At 36.4% G+C, this 26,863-nt stretch overlaps 1 protein-coding gene across 3 annotated transcripts in view; it reads right to left on the reverse strand.

Annotated features, from left to right (window-relative positions):
- The window catches only part of kuz (zinc-dependent metalloprotease kuz), a 104,729-nt gene that overhangs the window by 64,186 nt on the left and 13,680 nt on the right, over positions 1 to 26,863 (reverse strand). The window contains exon 1 of one of the 3 annotated variants that reach the window (XM_069135204.1): positions 18,858 to 18,920. The exons of the other annotated variants lie outside the window; for them this stretch is intronic. Coding sequence (XP_068991305.1) covers positions 18,858 to 18,882 — 25 coding nt within the window. The 5' untranslated portion in view covers positions 18,883 to 18,920. Of the gene's footprint in view, positions 1 to 18,857; positions 18,921 to 26,863 lie in introns of those variants that run through there. 3 annotated transcript variants of the gene reach the window in all.

Genomic DNA, 26,863 nt, shown 5'->3' on the forward strand with positions numbered 1-26,863 from the left:
TCGCGAACGTAAGACTCTCGTCTTTTTTTATACAACCGAAAAACCGTCTCAACGTTTGACGGTGAGAAAAGAAAGACAGTGTACAAAATGAAGAGAGAGAAGAAATTTTTACCTAACGTGGAGTGAAAACAGTGGAGGTGAAACGGCGATTCTAAATGGACTGATTATCGGTTGCATAAGGATCGATCGATCCGGTTACCACGGAGAGCGATTGGACAGATTAAAACCGATCGCGAGGGGAACGTTAACCTTAACACGATGTGGTCAATGAATAATGGAAGGAAGGACAACAGGAGGCGGTGTGACCCAAGCCTTTGTCCTGGAACAATAAACTGCGAGGTGTAAAACCCGCCCCCGGAACACCGGAGGCAGTGCTAGCTAACTTGATACAATTAATTAGGTTGAAAGAATGGAAGGAAAAATAGAAAAGAGAACGGAAGAAAGGCACTCAGAGACGTCGTCGTCGTCGTCGTGAAGAATTTTCGACGAACCTGAGGGCGAAACGGCCGCCTCTAACGTAAGAACGAATGGATATTGAAGTGGAAAGAAGAAAGTCCGAAGGATCGTTAACCACTTTTCGCAAACCTCGTCAGCGGCAGCAGCGTTTCTTCTTCTTCTTTTTCTTCGAGGTTTAGGCACAGGAACTATCGTGGTTTGGACGCCATTGCGACACAATGAACCGTAAAAATCAACGACCAGTTGTTGAGAAGCCATTCAGGTTAATCACATGCAAAATCCAAAACTCGAACACGCGACTCGGGGATGACCTGATTTAAAAATGCATGAATTCGGCATGCTCCAACCGCTGTTGCTACTGCTGAAGCCCCTCTCAAGTCCATTATCCACGCACCGCAACCTGACTGTGATTTTCGAGCAACGCGATTCCAACTATGGAATCCAAAAACTGGTAGAATTCGGTGGTGTATATATTTCCAGGTATATATGTATATATATATATATATGACACGAGATGAAAGGTGGAGTTGAAATCTTATTTCGACGAGGCTTCGATTCCAAGAAGGGTCGATTCCAAAGTGCTCTTTTATAGGCGAGAAGTAATGTGTTGTAAAAGATAAAAGGAGGAGAGAGTGCTTAACTAAATCCATAAAAGGTTGCTCTTTCGATTTTTCCAGAGTTACGGACACGTGGCAAAATTGTTGTAATAATTTTCTAGTCGAAGTGTGAATAAAGGTAAACGTCAAGGGAGAGATCCAGAAGTTTTTCAAACCCTGTGCCACCACCACCCAAAGTTACACTCTTGTTTCTCCCTTCAGAAACTTAGAGCTAATGTCAGCTGCTCCAAGGTTGAAAAAAGGGGAGGAGTTTTTCTATTTCAATTAACGCCAGCTGAAAACCACCCCTTGAATTTTTTACCATGAGAACTGACTGACTGGACGTTTCGCTTGGATATCATACCGTAACTATTAATACGTCGTGAACAAAAAGTCAGATACCGAGTTATTTTTCATCACGTTAATTGGGTAAAAGCATTGTTAGTAATTAATGCTAATTAATTTATTCACTTCTGACCGAGCTTACCATCATAACAGTTTCAAAACAACGATTTACTTCAGGTCAAAAGGCACTTTACACTCCGTTCGCCACGCACAAGATCGGAACTGGATCATTGATTCAAAACTATTTGACAAATGAAAAAAATTACTCACCACCGTGTTAATTCGATTCTCTGGCAGTAGGACTGTAAATGTTATTCGTTCGTTCCTTTTCGCTAGTTATGACGCAGAGTTATAGAGAGGAGTACCAAGCGAATCGATTATTCTGACTTACCTAAAAGAGAGTTAAATGACGGGAGATTAAATTCGTGCATAACTCAAGGGGAGTGGAAACTAAAACGATATGTATAAGCCGGTCACGATCTACGTATCGGTGAATATTCTGTCCATGATAGGTAATGCCTGCCTGCCGCTGCCACCCCGCAACGACGAGAATCGCCTGTAAATTATACGGCCGAAGGGAAGGGCTGGACTGGATTTATGGGCGTGCGATTGGACGGAATGGGATCTCGCGACGAGACTTTGAAAGGGGGTGGATAGGTATACATCGTTACGTTTCGGCCAATTTCAAGGGCGGAGGTACAAACCGTCCTAAATGTAACCCGAGTGGATGACGATCGTCGTCGCATGGTGGTTATATTCGCAGGAATACAAAACCAGTGCTCTAGGGAATATTCGATAAGCCTCAACAACGTTCGTAGTTCATTAATTTGCCTAGAATATAAGGGGAGCGGTGGTTTGATTTTTATTTTTTTTTTTATTTTGTGGTATGTTTAAAAAAAAATTTTTTTTACAACATTTACGCTACGAGCTCCAACCCGGGAAAGGTGTTTTTAACTCTAAATTTTTTTTTCCATCCGTTGCAAGTTGGACAGGGATGTCGGGAGATGCGTCACCGCAAAAGCTCTCGGATTCGGAGTCGTTCGCTACTTACATCCGCCATGCCGCTATGTTGTAATCAATTTCAATTAAAAGAATTCTAAATCGTTCTTGAAACTATAAATAATAAAGCCTTGAAGCTCAAATTGCTCCAGAGTTTTCATTTTTATTCAATAAAAAAAAAAAAAAATATTGAAGATGGGTGTGAATTTAGACCGTGCAAGTTGTACCCCTCCCTTAAGTACGACAGTTGAATATCGAAGAGAAGAGCAAACTCACGGCACCGTGATAAGAATTTCAAGGCGCACAGTGAACCCGTCGAAGAGGTGCTGAAGTTCAAATATTGCACAGTGCGAGGAGAGGAAAAAGAGGAGGAGATGATGATAACTCGTTCTGATCAGAGTCGCGAGTTGTTAGCTGCAAGGCCGAGGAGGTAAGGTAAGGTCCCTCAACTCTTGCACGCATGCATAATACATGATTCGTATCACGCGAGATCGTGACTACAGATATAAGTATACGCATAACAACGATGATAATATTTCAGTGCACCTATCTTATCTGGCTTGCAGAACCATCAGCAGCATGTAATTCGCTCCGATTAAATCAAGTAACCTCCGGAAATTATGAGACCACACTCGATGAAAATTGAAATTTTCGTCCACCATATTGGATCCATCTTGCATATTTTAAATCTGATTTAAAAATCGTGATTAGCTACCCCAAAAACCATCTTATTATAAAATTTGACTAAGCACAATAATCTGTGGGGTTAAAATGAAACTAGCGTTTGGTAGTGGGTTTACAAATTTTTGTGTCAGCGGTGGGATGACGCGTAATAACCGAGCCGTTATCGAAGCGTCAATTTTGTTACGAGCAAAAGGTACAAAATGACGGCAGGAAAAGGGTTTCAACTTGGTTCGAGGATGACATCACGTCGCCGCCCCCGAGAGTCCGACGACTGCACATCGCGTGTAAACGCCAGAAACCCGGTATTCCAGTCAGTAATTCAATGCTAGTCTGTAAATCACCCGCAGCTCCCTTCCCCCGTAGTTTCAACGATCCCGCAACCAATGTGCCGGGTAACACTGCCTAATAAACTCACCGTGCATTGGCTGTCACGCAGGTGTTCGTGTCAGCGAGCCATGACGTCGTCCTCGTCGATCCTACCGAGGGTTTCGCCAAAGGGCTGACCGTGCCCGCCCATCCGATTAAGATAATCGCCGTGACGTCAGACGACTCAGGACCGGTCATAATTTGAATTCAAGGTAGATCAGCCGACTTTCGATAACAAGTATTCAAGAATTCCCCTGGGCTCCAAGGGAGTAAATCAGTCCATCGTCTGATACCGAGGTTAGGAAAACTGTAGCGTTGAGACAGTTGGCGATGAAAGGTTTAGAAATATAATATATGCTGGTGGTTGGTAAGGAGAAAAGAATGATGGATTATTCTGGAATTCCGAGGTAAGTTATTGTCAAAATCGAATTTACCACCGGGCGTCGGGAAGGGCGAGAATAGCAGTCGAGTGTGGATGAAAGAGGGATTTCATTGAGGAATTACGAGTGACTTGAATCGTTGCCGAATCCTTTGCCAGTTTTATGATTCCAAGTAGGTTCCCCCTGTGCTCGTTTCCCTCTCCCGTTCGATATTTCCCAATAATTGCGAATGAACGAAAATTATAGAGAGGGAAAAACATTGTTCGAGTATATTTAACCGTCATCGATTGGGCCATTAAGCTGCGAGGTTTAATTACGTTCCTCCTGCCTCATACACATATATATGTATATATACTGTGGCAATTTTTTATGACGAGGGAATTAAACCCGAGTATTTAAGCGCCTCGGGAAAATGAAGGAAGTAAGTTATAATGATCCTGCAGTCGTCGTCCTTACCTTGGCCCCTTGGATCTGTGGAGAAAAAATGAACTCTAGAAAGGGAGGAAAAAGTCTTGGAAGAATTCTTGCTCGGGTGTGACATTTTCCAAGGATGAATATATACCTAATCTCGAAACCCTCTGATTCGATTTTCATGAAAGTCTGTGTCTCGCGTAGTTCCGTTGAACGGTACGATGGTAGATCCAGTCAAGTTTATACCTTCGAGGATATATGTACATCCCTCTCTCCTTTACATCTTATCTGCTTTCCTATTTCCAGCACTACCTACGGTACCAGACGCGACGACCATAACTTTTATAACATTTCAGTAGCTCAAAGGGACGACGAACGACGATGGTTCGAGATTATAAAGAAGATGAAGAAGCAGAAAAAGATGAACTTGTGTAGGAAATGTATACTAGTGAAGATGTACACCATGTACTTTGTACCGTCTCCTCTCTCCATAATCATTCCCAGCTTTGTCTGTATTATATTATACATATTTACACAGGTATACTTAGTATACACTTTATACATCCTACGACTTCTCGAGAAGCAGTCGTCCGCTATTCATGATTCATGTATTACCCATGTAGTGTGTTCTCTATATATATATATTTTCTTCTCTTTCTTTACTTCGTGCTTTTACTTCTTATCTTCCGTACAGCTGGATAATAATGTAAAACCGTTGTACGAGTAAATTTCGAAGAAAATCCAGGACGTCAAAATCTGTTTACCAGCGTTTATAATAATACTGCAAGTATCCGGAGCAAAGCGAACATTGCTTGGTCTTAAACTGTGTGAAAAATGGTAATAAAATTGACCAAACTTGGCCAGTGTATGTTTCGGTATATAAATACAACGTCAATTGTAGTCTCCATAAGCGTCTATGCCGCATTTTTCTTACACTACATTTATGATGCGGGTAAATTAATCTTAGACCCTCGAAAAATTACCTTCCCGCAAACACTGAATATCCCAACTTTTGGAGTGCGCGTCCGTTTTATACCGGGACAATCTCTTGAAACTTGAAAATCAACCGCGCGTGGGCCAAATAAATAAATCTCATTGCTCGGCGAAATCTTCCCGCAGCGATATTCTTGACTGCGATGCAGGCGGGCCAATCTACGCAAAATGTTTAAGTTTGAATTTTCAAAGAGCATAAGCATTAAATTCCGACCGTTCTTTGAAGAATCAACTTTCCGATCCAACAACAAACGCTTCCCAAACCTTTCCGAGTCACTGCCTCAATTATTTGAGATTCTAACCTCGAAAATTCGTGTCAATCACATCGCCGCCAGTAACATTTTGACAGCTGAAAACTCGGGATGGCCAGCCTGCGCTGTTCAGCCGACGAAACTCGCGGATGCGCGGTGTGTCTCAAGTTTTAAGAGATTGTCCCAGTATATTATAATGCATGGTGAAGGAAAGTATGAAAGTGAAACAAAAGAGAGAGACACTGATAATCAGGGACTGTGCGTCTCTGTGAACACGTAATACAAAGTAAAATATAGGAGAAAGAGAGAGAGAAAGAGAGAGGGAAGGGAATGAAATTTGCGAACCGGCCAACCCCGTCGTTGATAAACGTTTTAATTACAACAGACGTGGCAGCTGGTGGTGGTAGAGGATCGTGGATCGTGTGCAACACGCGAGGAGGTACTCGAGGAGTCAGAGAAGTGGGTGAGTGGGTGGGTAATGGGTTTAGTTGGTACGGGGTTGGCGAGTTCTCTTCACCCGCCTGACTTTGTTTCGTCGTTTCGGTTCAGTTTGGTATGGGTTTATAGTTAGTTCAGAAACGTCATTTCATATTCATGTCCACGAGGGTCGGACCCCGACGAGGTTCGAGCGTAGTCGCGTCACCCCCTGGCCCTGAAACGTCCCAGAACCCAATGCAGCTAGCCTAGGACATTACCGTATGGTTCGAATGTCGGTTGAGCCCCAGGGTTCGATGTGCTGCGGAATCGGAACACGTCTGCAGTGTTTGTTACCGACGCTGTGCAATATGCAGGGGCGAATTTCGTTCGACCTGAAACACTGAGCGTGCGGTGAATGCTTGCGGAATATTCGCTGTGAAGTGTATACCAGTGGATACAGAGGTGGCTGGACGAATCAAGTCGTAGTTTGATCGAGCGCAGCAACGATTTGACGGATTGGTGAAATATCGATGACGAGAGAAATTAGAGCAGATATGTTTTTGGCGAACGTCGCAATCCGGGTGTTTCGAAGTGCGGACACCGACGGTTAGGTCTAATTATCGAAACCACAAACGGTTAACATTTGGAATGGTCCAAGATTCCGATTGTTATCAACGTTCGAATACGTGGCAGTGATACGTTCATCGCATATGTGAAGGATGGCAACGTTTGGAGGTTTGACAACATTGTTCAACAAAAAATTTACCTTTTCAGAGTAACGTGAAAACTTTCAACTGATTACGTGACGAACAAGGTTCAAGTATAATATAATTGATTTTAGAATATTTTAGATACGAATAGTTATATTGTTATATGATTTTTCCCAAAAATACAGTTTTTATTAACAAAAATGAGGTTATATACAGTGTTACAGTATACTGATCAACGCAATGTTGTAACAAGGAAGGTGCTTAATAATTTTTAAGTATCCATCTACTCTCATTATTTTGATTCGATCAGGTCTAGTTTTTGAGTTACAGCTACTACCAGTAAAATTCAATGTTCATCCTTTGGACTCACCTTTTTTTACTCAGGGTGTTTTTTTATTTATTGTAACAAATTAACTGGTATTTGTATTGAACAATAAAATACCCTGATTAGACACTATCAAATTACAGTAAAATGAGTACCCCATCGTAAATCTTGTGATTGATTAATATGCCCCAAAGCATTACAGAATAATCCAGCAACGATAAACTTTTTCCTTAGGAAAGTCAGCAACCCCAACAAGTCTTTTTTCGCGAAAATTGTACAAGCGAAGAAGTAAACTACCCCAAGCGATGAGTTTCGTCAGGCGTGAATATCGACATCACAATAACGATACGTATTCAATACCCTGTTACACACCCTTTCAATAAAATTCAACTGAATAATAAAGTATTACATAATTGGAAAATTGATATGACGATAAAACTGAACGATATTATTGTGATAAATTGATTTCCTCAAATCTATCAAGAAAAACCCCCACACACCCTTCCTATCCGTTTCTAATAAAGTGATTCTTCGTCGTCGAATTTTACTCGGGTTCTTCTCGCCCCCCCCCCCACCCCCTCCATAGGTTCCATTTTATTTTCCTCTTTCCTTGTCCCGCGTTCGCGAATATATACCGCAAGAATATCGGAGACCGGAAGAAGAGAGAAGATGACAATGTAAAAAAAAGAAAAAAGCGAAAGAGATAGAAAGTAAGAGAGAGAGAGGCGAGAGACTTCTGCAGGGTTCATAAAAACGTAATAAATCGTCATCCGAGAGCTTTGGCTGTGTGCGAGCTCCGTTTTATCGACCGTTACTCTCAGGTTGTCCAATTTTTTATTTTTTTTCCTCCCCCATTACTTTTCTCCCCCTTTGCTCGATCCTTTCTCTCCACCGCGGTATTTCTACCCCCGGCGATCCTGAACCCCCTTGAAAACCGCATTTCTCTCCCTCTCTCTCTCTCTCTCTCTCTGGTTTCCCGTACGGTGAAGAGAGGCATAAAACTACGGAGTCCCCGAGACCCACGTAGTAGTCTCGTCGACGGCGCTGCGACGACGACCGATACTCAATTAATTTGCGGAAGCCTGAGGCGTTAAGAGAAACCCGGGACAGTCGAATCGCAATTAGGGAAACCTCAGCGTCCTCGACTATTCCTCCGCAGGATACACGCGCGAACGGATTTTCACTTCCTTCGTGCCATTCCTACAGTCCGTCCATCCATTCGTCCACCGGCACTCGCTCTTCGTTCGTCCCGCATGTTTTCTCTCGCGATGTGTGACAACCGGTGTTTCAAACCCCCCCCTCAAGCAACAGACCGCGGAAGCTATCATTTGTCTTTTCATTCTATCGTATCTTGAATTTAATTTTCGAGAAAAAAAAAGAAAAAAAAAAAATCTTTGCACACACCTAATTACAGTATGAAAGAAACATTGAAATAATAACATTTACACACACACACATACACCCATACACATGTAATAAAACGTAACTCATAGATCGCAAAAATGACTTCGATTGAATTGAAAACTGAGAAAAATTGAATTAATGAAAATCTAATATTTTTTTTTTTACTTTCTCTTCCCAAATCGTACAGAAGAAAAGAGGAAGAGATTTAAAAAAAAAAAAAAACAAATAAAAAATACCGTCATCTGCAGATGCAATTTCATTTGCTCTGAGTGAATAACGTTAAGGAACCTCGTTTTTTTTTCTTTCTTTCTTTCATTCCTATTTTCTGCAGACACGCTTGAAAAATGATTTCAGAGGTTAACGATTTCATTTACGCTGTTTACACGTATATATATAATAACTTGCATACATGTATGTATATATATATATATATATATATATATATATATATATGTACATGCCGAAAATCACTGTTAATATTCACAGATGAAGAACGAATCAGAATTAAAAATGAGGAGGGATCGAAAGATTGGATTCACTATAAGCGTACCCAAGTCTAGGAGAAGTTTTATACGTACATACTCTACTACTGCACCACCATTTCGGATTATATAGAAACAAATCGAACAAAATCGGATCCTGCACACACATATATATATATATATATATATATATGTATGTGTATGTATAGACATCCCGAATAACCAAAGCGGCGAATCGAATTTCAATGGAATTACTATAGTCGAGAGAGATAACGAGTTAGTTGGTATAAATGGATGATTCGATCTCCTATCACTTCCTCTCAATTGCTCGGTAAGGATCATCTGTTCAATTGAATAAATTCGGTGTGTATATAATATATTCGTTGTGTATTTTTTTTAATTTTTATTACTTTTTTTTTTTTTTTTTACAAGCTCGCCGGGTAAAACAACAGATTTTTTTGTTTTTTCAGTTGTGTAAAATTGATTCGAAATGAATAAAATAAAAATAATAAAAAAAAGGATGGGAAACTCATTCGTTACGAATGAAATTTCGATGTAATTTTTGGTCCTTGTTTTAAAAAAAAAAAATTTATTTCTTTTTTTTTCACACTTTCGCGAATGATTTCATCCTTTCGGGTTTTTCAGGTAAAACGAATAAGATAGTCACGAGCTTAAAAAGTATTTCAAGGCAAGGGCCGAAGAAGACACTCGACACGTACCAGTGGGGGGGGGGGGGATTTGAAGCCTCTCTCGAGGCTTTGGGGAGGGGGGATGAAGCTCTCTCGAGGGACTAAAACTCCCGAGAAGAGTTTGTATCGCGAAGTTGAATAATCTTGAGGGGCCGAGGGAGATTACGTATTCTTGGAATATGTAAACGATCGGTAAGCGGTGATGAAGCAAAGAAATGAAAGAAAGTAAAGAATGAAAAAAAGATGAAACTAACAATTTTCGTTCGACCGATCAATGAATGAAACTTCCTAGTTAATTAGCGATATATAACACGAGGTTCAAATTTTATTTGATAAGAAAACCGATCGTCGGAGCTTTCGACGATATATTATAATATTATATTATAATTATACGTATATATTTATATAACATACGGTACCTATATAATATAGTATATGTATAGGTGCGTACATAATCATTATTGACACAATGAATCGTACGTTGAAACCGTGCTGCTATAATATCTAATAATAATCGGCTCTTCTGTTTCTGTACATAGGATAGCCTCACAGTGATCTGTTTCGAATTCGAGGAAAACCCTTTCGGTTTATCGATATTGTACACCTACGTTTGGAGCATCAAATCGGATTTATCCCGATTAATTAACTATATCATATGGGGATTAATGAAGAGATATTGTTAGTTGTTACAGTTGTGTCATGATCGCCATGAATGTGGGGTTAAAATTCCAAAAGATCAAAGAGTCGACTGGTTGAAAGAGGGAAATTATTGAAATACGAATTTTTAAATAACGAATAATCGGTGTAACGAAATTCGGATTTTCTAACAAATCGCCGAGTAGAATAACTTTTTCAATTAACCAAAAAAGTAATTCAAGTACAGTATACTTGTGTCATAAAATAAGAAAGAAATATGAAATTATCGTGTGAGACAAAGAGTATGTGAAAACAAATTGTATAAAATTAATAAACGCTCCGATCTGTCGAAAGGTACCTTCTGTTTTTATTGTTCTTCTATTCTTCTTTACAAAAATAAATCACGCTCAACGAGTTATCTTCAAAGTTTGCGGTTAAAAAAAATCCTATAACCTGCCAGAACGTTGCGGAAAGATCGATGATATTTTTATCTTTCGTTTTGAAATTCATTGAGTCAGTAATAACGTTCACACACACACACGTAACATTACCTGAAATTGTATTGAAACAATTTCAATCACGGTACGAGTGAAGGGAAAGAATTTTCAAATAAACCATAAAACAAAATGAAATAAAAAATAAAACAACGAACGCTCGGAGGCTTAAAATTTTCACCTCTCCCAAAATTCGTCCGTCCGCAATGTGGTCGGTGAGTGGAAATTATTTTCGCATTTACGTCGTACTACGCGTAAGGTTAACCCGTAACAATTAGGCGATCATTTCGACCACAATCGGTAGATACCCACAACAAGCGGCAGGATCAGCAGCGTTCCCGAGTTCATTGTCTCTCCGAGCACATTATCTGCTCACGGTTCGTGTCTGCCAGACTCTGTCTATCCGTTCACTCGAAATCGATCGCACGCGGCCGTAGCCACAGAGCCATGGCCAATTCTCTCTCCCTCCCTCCCTCCCTTCCTCCCTCTCGCTTTCTTTCTCTTCCCTTTGCACCGACGCAATGAGAAAGAGAGAGAACGAGAGGGCAGGGGGAGGAGGGGCGAGACGCCCTCGGTGAACAACCGCCGTAGGGTTGATGCCATTACCGTGTGTTTGGTACCCATTGGCCATGACGAGCCGAGGGTTAGACTTCGTTCGTTCGTTCGTTATATCGTGTTGCGATGATTAAAACCGACCCTAGCGTACGAAATAAAAGTCGAGAGAGGAAGAGAGAGAAAGAGAGAGAGAGAGAGAGAGGCCAAAACATTTTACGAAGTACACACACATTCGTTTATTCAAGGTGGGGACTCAATATCACGTTGGTTCAACATTCTCATGACTTTTTCCTATTTTTCTGCTGACCAAAATCACAATTTTTCACCGAATTTTCACATCGAACTTATACCTAGGATATTTTCCATATCATCGTATTTGACGACACTTTTACCGTTAATTTTCAAAGAAACGAGTTTGGAGTATGAACGACAAGCTCGTTAGCAAACGAAATAATAAAAAACCAAAAAAAAAGTTGCTATTATCATCGTTTCAAATTATTATTATTATTAGGGATGACAGTTGCAAGAAATTTAAATTATCGCGTATAATTGTCGAAAAACATACTAACCGAAAAATGTACCAAAAGACAACTTTGCGTTACGTACTTGTTAAAATTTCCTAAACTAATAAAAAAAATTCCCTGACATTTTCCATGCAGACACCAATTAAACGAAACGAAACGAAATATTTGACAAAATTTCAGTTTTACTTCAGGTTTTACCGGACAAGTTCATGTCATCCCTGAATTTAAACACTCGCGAGAGGGAACATTTTTCTCACATGTTCGAATTGTTAGGGAAAAGAAATTTTGCATTTCGTATTCATCGAAGGGGGAAAAAAAAAAAAATAAACGAATGAAAACAAAAATTAGTTATTGTGTTAATTTCATTGTAAGTTATTCAGTGTAACTACGCCGTTTATTCAAATTGACGAAAAATTTCTCTTGCCCACCGAATTTTGTAAATTTAACAATATTTTCTTTTGCAGAATCCTTTCACGTATTAATATACTCAATGATAATAATTGAACGACTTCATGATTGCATAAGATTAAATTCCGTATCTTGAAGAAGTTTCTGCATCTTTTTGGATCAAGCTCATTACTAACAAATAAAACAATGAATAAATGTATATATAATTGAATTAATAAACGAATGAACGAATAAGTAAATATTTGATTTATGAATGAATGAATGATTGAATAAATAAATAAATAAATAGATGTACGAATAAATGCTTGAATAAGTAAATAATTGATTGAATAGATAAATAATTGAACGAAAGATTGAATGAATAAACAAACAAATAAATAAATAAATGGATAAACGAATAAATAAATAAATAAATAAATAAATAAATAAAGGACAATTCGGTGTCGGCTGAAATCCGGGCAACGTGCGTTGTTTTGACGTATATCCGGACGGTCAGCGGAAGAAGAGATCCATCTCCCGCGAACCGTATCGCCGTACGTGCACAGGGTGGATTGATGTGATGTAATCGGCGGTGAGGGGTTCGCGATATTGGTCGGTGCCTACAGACAGGCCATGTAGAATATCGCGTATGCCTGCCTATCCTCCAGCGGGTATAAATAAATAGAAGCCGAACCGACGGACAAGTTGTGTGATTAATGAAGCTTCGCCCTCCCCCTCTCTCACCTCCCCTCACCACCCGTGAAACCCTTGTGTGGTGGGTTGAGAATGGTCGTCGGAAATCCTCGAGATGATCGGAACACCTAATAATTCATTTATACACTCAACCTGGGCTGCTCCCTGCCTATGATAATAATTTAATTCATGCGTACGTATCTAACAGTTTCCCGAATTGATTTATCAGGCTCGAGTTGGTAACGTTTACGTAATGAAAAATCGCGAATAAATTCTTTTGCTATTGTTTACATCGATCATACTTAATATTAATTTATGTAACAAAGAAGACCCGCACTTGTAATTTTAAGTCTCTGGCTAATGTTTCAGAAGTGTATCCGACGACTTTTTCATTATTAATTCAATCTCATAGAATATTTATAATTTAATATGAAAGTTTAATTTAGGAGAAACAAGATTCTCGGTTCGTATATCGTTGTGTTATTGATCGCGATCTTTGGGTTGAATATATAAATATCAGGAAAGAAATAATAATTCAAGTGCTACGCGTTTGTTTGCACATTAAAAAAAATGTGAAAAATGTGTGAAAATGTGAAGAAAAAAAAAAAAATATATATATATATATATGTGTATACATATGTAATTATTGATTACATCTTGTTGCCATATATTAAATTTCTTTCAGATTGCTTTTTATTCTCTTTATTCTTGATTTTATTTCGCGCAGAGTCCAATTTTATTCAATACGTTCAATTTTTCGTTCAATTATCTACATTCAGATTTGATCAATTTCTTTTGTACGGTCCTTCTTTTTCATTTTTTTTTTATACGATATTATTTATTGTATGTATTGAAGAAAATTGGCGTCACGGGAAAAATGAGAATAAGATAAGACAGTCCAGTAGAAATTAATAAGATCCAAATATAGGTGGTACATGCATAACTGAATTGCAAAGTATACATATATAAATATACATACAGATTCTGTAATATATAAAGTATACTGATAAATTATTGCACGAAAAAGCAATTTCCCGAAGAAAAGGCTTCGAGCGTATCCGTACGTTTGTTTGATTTTAGATTTTATTGTTGTTATTGTTTTATTGCTCTACAATACGAGACGAGGAGCAGGAGGAGGACTGTCGGTACGCAACAATCTCATTAGTTGTCCAATTTTGATGCCGGTAGAGCGAATCCTTCCTCCTCCTCCTCCTCTCCCTCTCTTCCTCGTCCTTCTCTTCCCCGGACGACCCAAAACGATTGTCACGTCCTCGTTCTACACGATCCTAAATTCGCTCTTCTGCTTACAGCCTATAATAATAACCAACCCGATGTTATTTTAACGATATGTATATATATATATATATATATTTTTTTATTAAGCGTTAAACTTTCATTTCTCTGCGGTAATTCATTATTTTATCATACAGTTTTAGTGTCAATTTTAATTACCGTTACCGTACTATAACAAATGAAATTTTTCTCAGTGAATCTATACATTATATGTGTAGCTTTATATTATTACCTACATATAACAGGGGTGAGTTTGAGAAGAACGGGGAAAATTAGGTATTCAGCCGCGTATAACGGGGAAAGAATTATTCAACATTAGAATCTGCGGTTTTAATATAAAGAACCGGTAGGTGTGTATGTATATAGATATAGACATAAAGGAAAGAGGAAAAAGGCAGCGTTGTTAGTATACATATATATTATATATATGTATATATATACAACGATATCCGAACATCTTTATACATTCATCTTAAACTTTATTTTCATTTTTTCTCAACCTCTTTTCTCTTTCTCGCTTCTCTCCTTTTTCTCTTTTTCTCCTTGTACAAAAATTTCACCACCCTTTGCCTTCCCTCCTGTGAAATTTAGTCATCCCCCCCCCCCCTCGCCCTTTCTCTCTCTCTCTCTCTCTCTCTCTCTCTTTTTCTCTTCCTCTTTCTAGTTCTTTATCTGGATAAAGTTTTCGTATAGGTACCTTCCTCATTTCCACAGACTAAAAATAAAACCGTCTGTATACAAGTCGAACGACCATTACAAGGGTCAACGATCCTGCATAAAGAAAAATTTGAAAAAAAAAAAGAAGAAAAAACGACGGTATACAATCAGGGGTAAAAAGTCGATAAGATGAACTTTTAAAATTTAATACCGTCCGGCTCGCTTTGTGCATTAAAAATTCATCGACAACTATTTTTGAAAAGTTTCATCTCGCACGACGACGACGGGGCGAAATGAATTTTAAAAATTGCACACCGGGCAGAGAGAAAAGAAAGAAAAAGAAATGCGTTAATTTCCAGTGACGATTTTTATGGGCAACTATAAATTTGATTCTATTTTTTTTTTTTCTCTACATTTTTACGTACATATATATGTGTATATATATTATAAATAATATATATATACACCTGATATATTATCATATATGTACATAATCGGCTTGACTTCAGACGGATATGAAAACTTTTCTCGTAGATATACCTGACACGAATATCTCACAAGCCGTACACGTATATTATACCATATAGAAAGGTTTTTACACAAGTAAATATGTAATGTACAAGCACACGTAGGTATGTACACAGGTATAACACATATCCTATATACCTGAATTTCTATGGCAGGCATCTGCAGCTGAGACGTTAAAAAAGTTTTGGGCAAACGAGACCCGAGTTAGGAAAACTTTCAAACTTTTTCAACCCAAATTATTCCCCGTACGTATCAACATGCAGGTGTATTTTTTTTTTTCCTTCTCTTACCATCGCATATACATATATACGTATGTGTATGTGATTTTTTTTTTATTCCATGTCAACTCGACCAATGAATGACCAATGATTTTCCCTCACCATTTTTGATCTGCTTCAGGTTTTTTTTCTACAACCGTTAATTTCTCACCGTTATTCAAACCTATCTAAAAATTGTCATTCCCTTTAGATTTCAAAAAATTAACGGCTGTAAGAAAAGATCTGAAAAAATTAAGAGGTACGCATTTTAGTGACCGGAGAAATGTACAAAAAAGAATCCTGAAGCAAATCAAATATGTTGAGGTGAAAATTTATTGCTCGAATTGACATGGAATGCCCTACATAAACAAATACGAGCACGTAATAACGTTTCAAGCAGTTGATGCTGAAAAAAAAAAAGTCCAAAAATACACATTTTATAAATATCATTTAATAAAAAGTCAAAGAGACCAAAATTTTGCCTCTCAGCAGAAACAACCCTGTGTATTAAAATATTTCTTTATCTTAAAAGTTTTTCAACATAAATCAATCGTCTAACTGCAGCGTTCGTAAACGTGTTTGCAACGTCGTCCGAAAGTGCTTTCTTCCTTTGAAGATTCGTTACTGCGCACAGTTTCACAAATTCTTAGTTATACATTATAACGTCACGAAACGTTCGGAAAATTCTCAAAACCAGCAGCAAAAACATGGCGAGACACATGAATGAAAAAGTTATCTTTCTATTCTTCTTTTTTTTTTGTTTTGCGACTAATTTTTTCTCTTCATTTCCCTCTATATTCTCTATAATGCGTTTAGTTTTTTTCCCCCTTTAGATTTTTTTCGATTCCGTTTTATATATATGACGGTAATTTCGCGGTGAACGAGCGGGAAGAAAGGACAAGAATGAGGGGGTAACAAAAAGATAAAAAAAAAAAAGAACAAATGGAAAAAGAAATTGATATAAGCTTCGTCTGAGTTGACCTTTATATAAATACTTGCTCTATACATATTCGTAGAAAGAGAAGAAGAAGAAGAAAAAGAAGGAGGAGGAAGAGGAAGAAAAGTTAGATTATACCGAGGATAAAAATGAATACCTATATAAACGTATATATCCATATATATATATATATATATATATATATATATATGTATACATATACATGCATGTAGGCGATTCGGGGATTACGAGGATATTTTTTTCTTTTCTTCTTTTTCTTCTTTTTTTTTAATTTTTTTTTTTTTCTTACTCTACTCTCTGCCTGTCTCTTTTTCACTTCGCAAAAGCGCATGAGAAAAGTTTCCCTGATCAGATTCGAAGAATAAGCCTTATTACCAACAGCAGCCAACCAACCAGCAAGCCAAAATAGCAAGGCTTGCCTACTTTTTCTTGATTCTTTCTACGTGAACGACGACGACGACGATAATAATATTATTAATAACAATAATAATAATAACGAGAATAATAATAATAATAACTAGTCTTGAACCTTCGTTCCCGATATTTCACCAACTTTGACACTTTTCCGTTACAGGAGCTCGAAGTTTGCGACGCGCGAATGTAAGAAAAAAAAAGAACAAAAAACCTTGGTGGGGGGGGATCTCTATTTCATTCGAATAACTTTGTAACTATATTATAAACATTATATATTTATCTTTTGTTTTTATATCCATCCAATTTATTATTTTCAAGTATCTGCCTCTTTTCTGTTCGTATCTACATTTGCCGATATTTTTATGGTAAAATATACTCAATCTATTTGTCTATATATTTTTGTAGACAATGGAACGCACTTCAAAAAAAAAAAAACTTGATCTTTTGCCAAAATTTACTCGTTTAAAAGTTATCCGAGTTCAAAGGTTATTTAAGGACCTTGAATAACTTTTGAAAGAGTAGATTTGTCATAAAATGATAACAGACATATTTTTTTTTTTTATAGCGTTAATTACCTACAAAAATATGTCCTTCAGTCTTCTGCATTTTTAGCTAGTTATAAAAATGGAAAGTGGCGAAAACTTTTTTTGTTTTTCAAAACACCCTGATATATATATATATATATTATATACCTATACATATATGAAGGTGTGTAATAATTGACGGGACGACAATCAGTATCCGCAAAAGCAAGTCAATGAAGGTGAATCGCAAAATATATTCCGCTTGTTCGCCACTAAAGAAGAAGAAGAAGAAGAATAAAAATAAAAAGCCCCCTTTTAGAACTAGAAGATCATTTATCACCGAAGAAATTCGTCCCGCGGTCTCGGCAACTCGATCGGTACGAACGCGTTCCTTCTTATCTCGGGGTCCCGGATTATGTAAGCTCTTCTCTCTCATCCCAGGAGCATAATCCAGCTTCTGTGACAATAAGAAAAGTTGCCGCCGCGAGGATCATTTCCTCCCCGTGTAATTTTGATTTTTTTTCTTCCCCCTGATCCGATCACGGTCTGAACGTAGGTATCCACAGGCTGGTCAAAATTTTGTATACGAAAAAAAATTACATCTTTCCAGATCTTTCAGAATTCGTAATTCCGACAATATTCAAACCGTCTTTTTTTTTTTTTCTTTTAACGATGCCTGATTTACTGAATTTTTCTAGTTACTGTAACAAATGAAATTTTTCTCAGCGTACTTTTCCGAGATTAAACTAAACTAAATTCGTTGCTTCCGAAACAAAGATATAGGATTAAGGACTGTGGCCTGCTGCATGTTAGGAAGGACGATTATATCTACGAGAGGGATTAAAGGAATAGAGAGAGGAACAAGAAGCAAGCAGGGCGTCGAGAATTACCGTCGAGCAAGTTTGTGAGGGACGATACCCAGAGACAGTCGGAAATTACATCGTCTATACGTATAATCTGCCATCGCAATGCGGTAGATTCGAATATTTTCTACGTCCATTACGTGAAAGAAATGACTCGACATTTTAGTGTCGAAATAGTTTTTTTTTTCGATTGAATTAATTTAAATGAAATCGTGTAATTCAAATCAATTTTTCTTTCACTTTAGATTAACTTAATACATTTCAATTTTTTTTCCTGACAATTCTCGATAATTCACTCTAATAAAGCGAGTTGAAAAAAAAAAAACTTCAAATCAATCTTTTACATTTCTTTTTAATTCAAATTGAATTTTTTTGTTTTATAATTCAGTTAATTTTCCAAACGTTTCTCTCATTATTTCAGTTACTTTTTGATAATTCAGTTAATTCTCATCAATTGAGATGAATTATAGTTAATTCACAAACTTATTGACACATTAATGCATCCAGTTATTTTTATGATACAGCAAGTTACGATTCAATCACGGCATATTGATTTATCAACTTACTCGATATCGATGCAACAGGAATCATCGTTCATCGATGTAAAGTATATTATGCCATTATATGCGTGCACGATATTTCTTTCAACTCACCTGAAACACACCAAGAAATGATCGATTATAACAACTTGCAGGATAAATAATATCAAGCGTTGAAATGAATTGATGTAAACAGCCAAGGATTACACGAGATATTGAAAAAGAAATGACACATTTATTACAAGTATGAAAAAACTGGCAGTAAGTATTAAAAATATAAAAAATGCAAAATATGAAAAATTGATTCTGTACATTAAAAAATTTACATGATTTACAAAGCAGCAAACCATGTTTCGAATAAATTTAAATTCAAAACAATTTCAGATTTCAATTCAAATCAAACTGTTACATACATACATACATACATATACATAAAACATATGAATATAGTATATTAAATTTGAACAGTTTAAATTGAAGCATTGGCGAAAAGAAATGAAAAAAAATGTATGGAGAAAAATTTCACCATGAGAAACGAAATGTACAGCAGTTGGTTGTTATACAGTATATAATTGTAATATCCCCCCCTCCGATCAGGATAATTGTGTCTCTTTGAAATTCTGCCGCCGCAACAGGCGTTACATATATATATATATATATATATATATAAATACACATGTGTTTCCCACAAGGCACGCAAGCATTCTTTTATCTATATATTATGCGCTGACCGGATGTCGAAGAGACTCCGCCTCGTAGCATTTGCATCGTGCATATTTTATACACGTATTTTATACCCCAGTACATTAATGATAAAAAAACAAAAAAGTATTCTTGCATTTTCGTAACTTTTCAAATTCGGAACCTCAAAATCGCTTTTATCTTGCAAGTGGGGCAATCACATCGCCAGCAATATCCTGATTGTGACAAAGTTTTATGAAAAATGAAAAAAAATATTAATGTTTCAAAGTGCAATAAAAAATAAGCAAATGAGTTAAAACTCTGCTCCTTTGACGAGTCTAGTTTAACAAACAACATCTTTCACACACCTCGTTTCATTTTAGTTCAAGTTTTTTAACTTAGTACGGATATTTCCAATCACAGAGTCCTAAAACTGCAAATTTCTGCTCAACTTCGACTTTCGCGGCCGGTAAATATGCGAATTTTTGAGTTTAGAAAATCTCCTCGGTGGTCTTTTTCTTCAGAGTATTTAATGCCCTGCAAGAAAATGCCTTGAAATTTTTTTTCTGTATCTCAAACGGTTCAAAATTTATATCATTTTTGATGAAAATATAATTGTTCGCTTGTTATTTAAACGGGAAATTTCAAATGGCCAGCGACACCATTAAAAATTGATCTAAAAATTTTTTCCAAACGGGAGAATTTTTTTTTTTCTCAGTAAACAGGTTTCCTCTCAAGACCATTGATTCGATAGGTTAGTTTTCATCGGCTCGCCCTAGTTTGTACGTATGTATAACCACCGCGCTGTAAACGCGGGCATTGCAGCATGCATACAATTCCATAGAAATCACCCGACGTGTGTAAAGTAGCACTCGAGCAGAGGGGTTATAAACCCATCTTTATCTCCCACCTACTACGTGTCATATCGGGCTTGTATCTATAATATCGTACGATCCCAGCAGCGGTTCCATGTATCATCGTGTTTACACCTTTACAGGTTATGCACAACGTAAAACATACCTGTTATCACGCATTATTACAGAGCTGCATGAACATTGAACAATATTGTGCGTGGGTACATATTTTTTATTAACCAGAAACAGACATTTTTCTTTTCCTCTACTTTTCCACATACACATGCACAAGCGTACGTTTAGGGTGTGCCAAAACAGAAAGAAAATCTCATTTGTTGTTCTCTTTTTTTTTTCCTGACGAAACAATTTTTATAGGTGAATATCTCTTAATCGGTAAGAGTTGGGAAAATTCAATCCAAGTACTTTTTTTTCGTAGATCATGAAATTCCCGATTAGAATCTGTATTTAGTTCGTTTTTAAATAAAACCGTTTGCCAGAAAAATAAATTCAAAAAATGGAAAATATAATATCGACACCTCTAACTATCAATATCAATAGCTTACATTTGGCTGAGATATTTTATTTCAGATGCTTTACGAAAATTTCGATGCGCGTTTGAAGAGAAACAATTTCTTTTTTTTCTCTTTTTTTTTTGGCGCGCCCCATCATCGATATATATATACATTATATATTGTCTGGGCAAGGAATATAAAGACAACATTCAAAGTAATCGTTTTCGGAAAAAAATTCGCGATTTCATTTGTCGATAATTATTTAATATACATTTTAATTTTCAAGTTACGCAACGCGCGCTCTCCCGTACCTTTTATTTACTTGTATCTTTTAACTATCTCGTTACACAAACTACGCTCCGCATGAAATATTTACAATACCATTCAGAAATTAAGATTCCTGGGTATATTCTTCGTATATTTTTGCACAGCTGGCGATGCGTTGCAATTGCGTATACATGAATTGCAAGAAAAAAAAAGGAAATAAAAGAAATTCGCCGAATACATTATCATCCCGCAACAATATGTATATATATATATATATATATATATATATTAGCGGAAGGTCGGTCATATAAAATATAATCAGAAAAATCTAAATTGGTCGGGCTCACGAGCTCGGTGAGGTGGCACGGAATATCTAATATATATATATATGTACACATAAATGTACGCAAAGAAGAGATTAGGAATAAAAACCGCGTTGCTCAATAATTCGGGTAACACATTGTACAAAGGAATTGAGGTTGGTTAAATATCGCCGTTTATTTTACACCTGCAGTATTCACATAATATACGTATATATACATATATGTGTAGAAGTATAGTTATAATTCAGCGTGTATAATATTAGTAGATAGGCAGGCGGCGACGTATAAGAAAGAACAATGGAACGAGATCTTATCGGAAATATAAGTAACGTCTCTACCGATACAATGCTCATAAATGCATATATATATATATATTTTTTAGTTTTTTTTATGCACGTATACACTGCGATAGAAATTTCATTTAAACATTTTGTCATACGTAGCTACTGTGGAAAATTATGCTTATATATAGTAACTATAAGTATTTAAAGTACGATTACGGCGAACACTTGGAATATTACCTAAATATTTTTTCTTTACAGCGAAAAAGGAAACTCGTTTGCATTCTTCTTTTTTTTTTTTATACCTAAAGACAACCAAAAGGAAACTCGAAAATAGTTGGTAAAAGAAATCGAGCTCGTTTTGATATGAAAACGAAGATAATGAAAGAAGGAGAAAAAAACATATTAACGAAAGAAAAAAAAAAAAAAAAACAAAAAAAAGAAAGAAAGTCTAGTTCGCGATAATTTTTTTTTTGTTTTCATTTTATTGCGTCAGTAAATATGTATGCGGAAAATGTTGGGCGAGTGCAGGTTCCGATCTGTTGCAAAGAAAAAAAAAGAAAAAAGATAATTACTAGCACGACCATCTTTCCGTCTAACGGAAAAAAGGAGAAAGAAACGAGTACAAAGACAAGGAGAAAACAAAAGGAATACGGAGTGAGAGGGGAAAATGAGATGGAGAGATGCGGAAGAAGATGCTGAAGTGCGGGAAAAGGAAGGACCCTTCATTTATCTTCGCGAATATTAAAAAGCCCTCAACGCGATACGCTTCAAGATGCAATTTCGTATCCCCTTCCCCCACCCCCCACCTTTTTTTTTGTCCGTTCTCATGCTGATCCTAATAATAAAATTAAAGGGAGAAGAAAAAATAGATGAATATAAAAAAAAAAAAACATCTGCATCCCCGATATACGATAACTAATTTTACAAAACTACGGAAAAAACGATGATTTAACTAAAAACGATGTTTCTTTTTTTAAAGAAAATTTGATTATCTACGAAATGAAACCAACAACAGCTTCCCAACTTGTGGACTGAGAAAAAATTCATCTGTTACAGTAACTAAGAAAAATTGAGTAAAACAGGTATCGTTGAAAAAACTGTTTGAATATTGTTGGAATTACGAAAAACGAGCTACGCCTAATCATTTTGCGCTATCGTCGTTCCTTTTTTTGATAATCGCAACGCGAAATCAGTTTCTGAGGTTTACTCTACCTTTTTAGTTAAACAAGGCTGTAACGTCAATTTATCGTTGCACGAGCATTAAATTATCGCAACAGTAGCAAGAAAATATAGCAACAGCGATCGTAATGAGAAAGAATAGCAACGGATACCAGACTTTCCGGTAAAAGCTAGAAAACTAATTTTCATTTTCTACCCAGAATTATATTTTTCGATTGTGGTAAAAAACGACATTTCACGATAAAAAGGTGACCATTGATCGCTAAAGGGAAAGAATATTATAAAGAAGGGGGGCGGAGGGGGAGGATTGGATAGGATGGGATTTGACTTCCGATGAATTTTCCCCTCCAGGGAAATTCCTCTCATGCTTACGTAAGACTGCTTCGCAGGCCGTTCGTGCTGGCTGGATTGGGGGGGGGGGGGGGGGGAGGCCAATTACGATGAAAACTTGCTCAATTTAAAACATTCGTACAACATCATGCAGCTTCTCTCTTCATCCAGAATATTCCGAGCCACATATTACGTTGTATTATACTATATACATGCATATAAATTATATTAAATTGTATTATATAATAATCATGAAAATTATAAACTCAATTTTTCATCTCCCTGATTCCTCTTCAGTATTTCTTATTTCACCCCCCCTGCCCCATTTTATTATACATTATATTAACGATGCGGAATTTATTCTTCTTTTTTTTTTTTTTTCCTTTCTTTCATCTTCTTACCTTTGCTCCACATTTGCTGTTGTCGTTATTATTATTAATATATAACGCACGGGGCTTGTTGAATGTCCGCATAAAGGTTGAAGAAGAATGAAAGAAAGAAATTGGGCAAAGCGTATTATACTGTAAATGGAGTATAGGTATAGATATGGGTATATATGTGGATGTATGCATGTATAAACGTATCAGAGGCGAATAGGCGGAGAGCGAGCGAAAGCTGATCCGATCTAATTGGGCGGACAAGTAATCGTACTTAATGATGGATCAGCTAATCTCTCTGTAATCTCGGCGGATGCGTAGCGAGATTAAGGTCTGGTTCGACGTTACTTGACGAGGATTCACTCTCGTCGTACCTTCAATCCTATCTTATCCTATCCACACCGCGAAAACTATACGACTCGAAAAATAATATCGCATTTCATCGATTTCATAAGTTGTTTAAAAATTATTTACGGATCTTGAACAACTTTTCAAAGAGCAAACTGAGAGAAATTTTTATTTTTTCAACGATATCTGTTTTACTCAATTTTTCCACTTACTGTAACAAATGAAATTTTTCTCACTTTAGATTTATCATAAAATGATAAGAGACCTTTTTTTTTCTGGAGCGTTCAATTCCCTACAAAAACACGTTCCGCGGTCTTTGACGATACATTAATGCTTTGACGGGTTATAAAATTTCGATGTAAAAACAAAAAGAAAAAAAACATCCCGTGTTATTTAAACGGGAAATAGAAAATCGCGAAGACGCATCTCTAAATATTATTAATATCAACAATATTTCTCACTTCAATTTTGAAAAAACAAATTACTTGACTTATTTCGATACAACCTAGCGTACGTAATATAAATCGTAGAGGGGTTGGGGGTGAATTTGATACCTCTTTATTGGACGGATTCCAAAAACGTTTCTTGCCATCGGAAACCATCCAACCCTGCACCGCGCTTATAATACAGTCTCCTCGTACCAATGATTGCTTATTATATATTTATATGCATATACATATATATATACATACACACACACACGCACACAGGCAGAGATAAAGGGTGTAGACGCTGTTCTAGGTTTACAAACATGTATGTATGTATATGGATAGATACACAGGTATAATACTGTATATGTGCCTACACACGTATCATGTGCAGAGCAAAGGACCGAAGGTTAATTATTCAAAGGACACGCAACGATCGTTTCGCGGATCCATGATATATATATATAAGCGATACATTCTGAGCGAAAATCATCTAATTTTATAGATTATATACAACAGAGTTTATAATCAAAGTTTTCTTATTATATGAATTATTAAGGGTGAATTTATTTCGACGAGCCGCGGTACAAAATATTCTTATTAACAAATGTTGCCGTTTATGAGAAGATAAGGAAATAATGATTATTATACATAGAGATTTGTTCATTAAATATCGTGTAATGTGTTTTAGAATGATGAAATTATCTGAAACAAAACGTATCACCGAAAATTTGCCTGTTTGTAAAATTGTTCAGTGTTTACAGTTCGAAATTCTTTGTAAATAATGTTTACCGGTAATATTTACGTAACGAGCTACAAGGTTATATATAATAAATTTCCGACGACGACGATTAATAAACATGGTAAAACGATGAAATGAATTTAATAAACAAAAATCCGCAAGCTTGATACACGTGTTTTTTTTTCTCATCACGAATATGGATTAAACACATCACGTTTGCCAAATATGATTTTCCCTAGCTGCTAATTAGTATTACACTGCAGCCTTGGAAAAAAAAAAAAAAAAAAAAAATATTGGAAAATTTTCTCTCGAAGCATCAAAGCTGATAATATTAATTGTTTTCACGGTATACGATAAATAACAGATAATTACCTAAATATTCCGTACTAAATTTCACGCGTAGCATCTTTTCCCATTATGAAATTTTTCTTACTTACACTATACAGAAAAATAAAGAATAAACAAAAATAATCGATTATTTCTCGTAAAAATCGGTTTTTGTTTTTTCACTCTCATGAACTACGCAATAAAATATCAATTTATGTGATTAAAGTATCAATTATTATCATCGTCTCGCTTACTAAACATCTACTTCGTATAACAAGTGAAGGATGAATGAATATTTTCACATAAAATTGAAAAATATTTTTAATGAAACTATAAACTATCAAAAAAACTTTTACGCTATTAAGACGACGTACCGAAATTTACGAGATTTTGGTTTCGAAAGCAGGGTTTCAAAAAAAATATAAAATAATCGATGAATTGATTAATTCTTACCGATCAATCGACTCGTGTTCGACGATTTTTTTCGACTCGATTAATCGATGCATCGATTATTTTCAGCTTTGCGGGCGTCGCTGCCGATATTATCGCATGAATCGGCACCCGGATAAGAAAAAGAGTATTAAAATTTTTCGTAGATACTTTATTTTCCTTTCAGGAATGAATTTTTTCCGAACTGGAACTCGGAAAAAAAAAAAAAAAAAAAAATGACAACGACGAAACTCCTCGTATATTCATTCGGTTCAACGTAGTTTTCGCTTGTCAAGTAATTAGCGAGCTTAATGGGATGAATGAAAACAAATTGAACGATTCAAGCGGTAGGACAGGGGTCAGTGTAATAAAGAAAGAAGGGCTTGGGCAACTCTTCTTCGTTTCGTTCAGGCGGTTAGTTCTCCCCACGATACATTATCTTTCTAATGCCGGCCTGGCAGTTAGAGTCAGGAAACGAAAAACGAAAATGGGATAGGATGGCGGACAAAAACAAAAAGAGAAAGGATATAAAAAAAAAAAAAAACGTTTTTCATTGAAATATTTCTATGTATATAATGTATATGTTTTTTTTAACGATACCTGTTTTACACAATTTTTCTAGTTATTGTAACGAATGAAATTTTTGTCACTACAGCCGTTGTCGGACATTTTTCGGATCTTAAGAGGTTCGAAAAAAGTAAGGAATCGCCAAATTTATGTAAAAAAAAAAAAAAAAAAGTGCTTTTCGACGAAAATTAATATTTTTCCTGTATCACCAAAGGTGATGAAAAGTAAAAAGAAATAGATAGATAGAGAGAGAGAGAGAGAGAGAGAGAGAGAGAGAGGGGGGGGGGGGGAAGAGATAGGAAGCTGGAAGCAAAGGATTCCCTTTGGCTTTTCAAAGTCGTTCGAGAAGAATGGAATCGGATGCCGTCGCTGCTGCTGCTGTGCT

Source organism: Neodiprion pinetum, chromosome 4, assembly GCF_021155775.2.
Source record: "Neodiprion pinetum isolate iyNeoPine1 chromosome 4, iyNeoPine1.2, whole genome shotgun sequence".
NCBI lineage: Eukaryota > Metazoa > Arthropoda > Insecta > Hymenoptera > Diprionidae > Neodiprion > Neodiprion pinetum.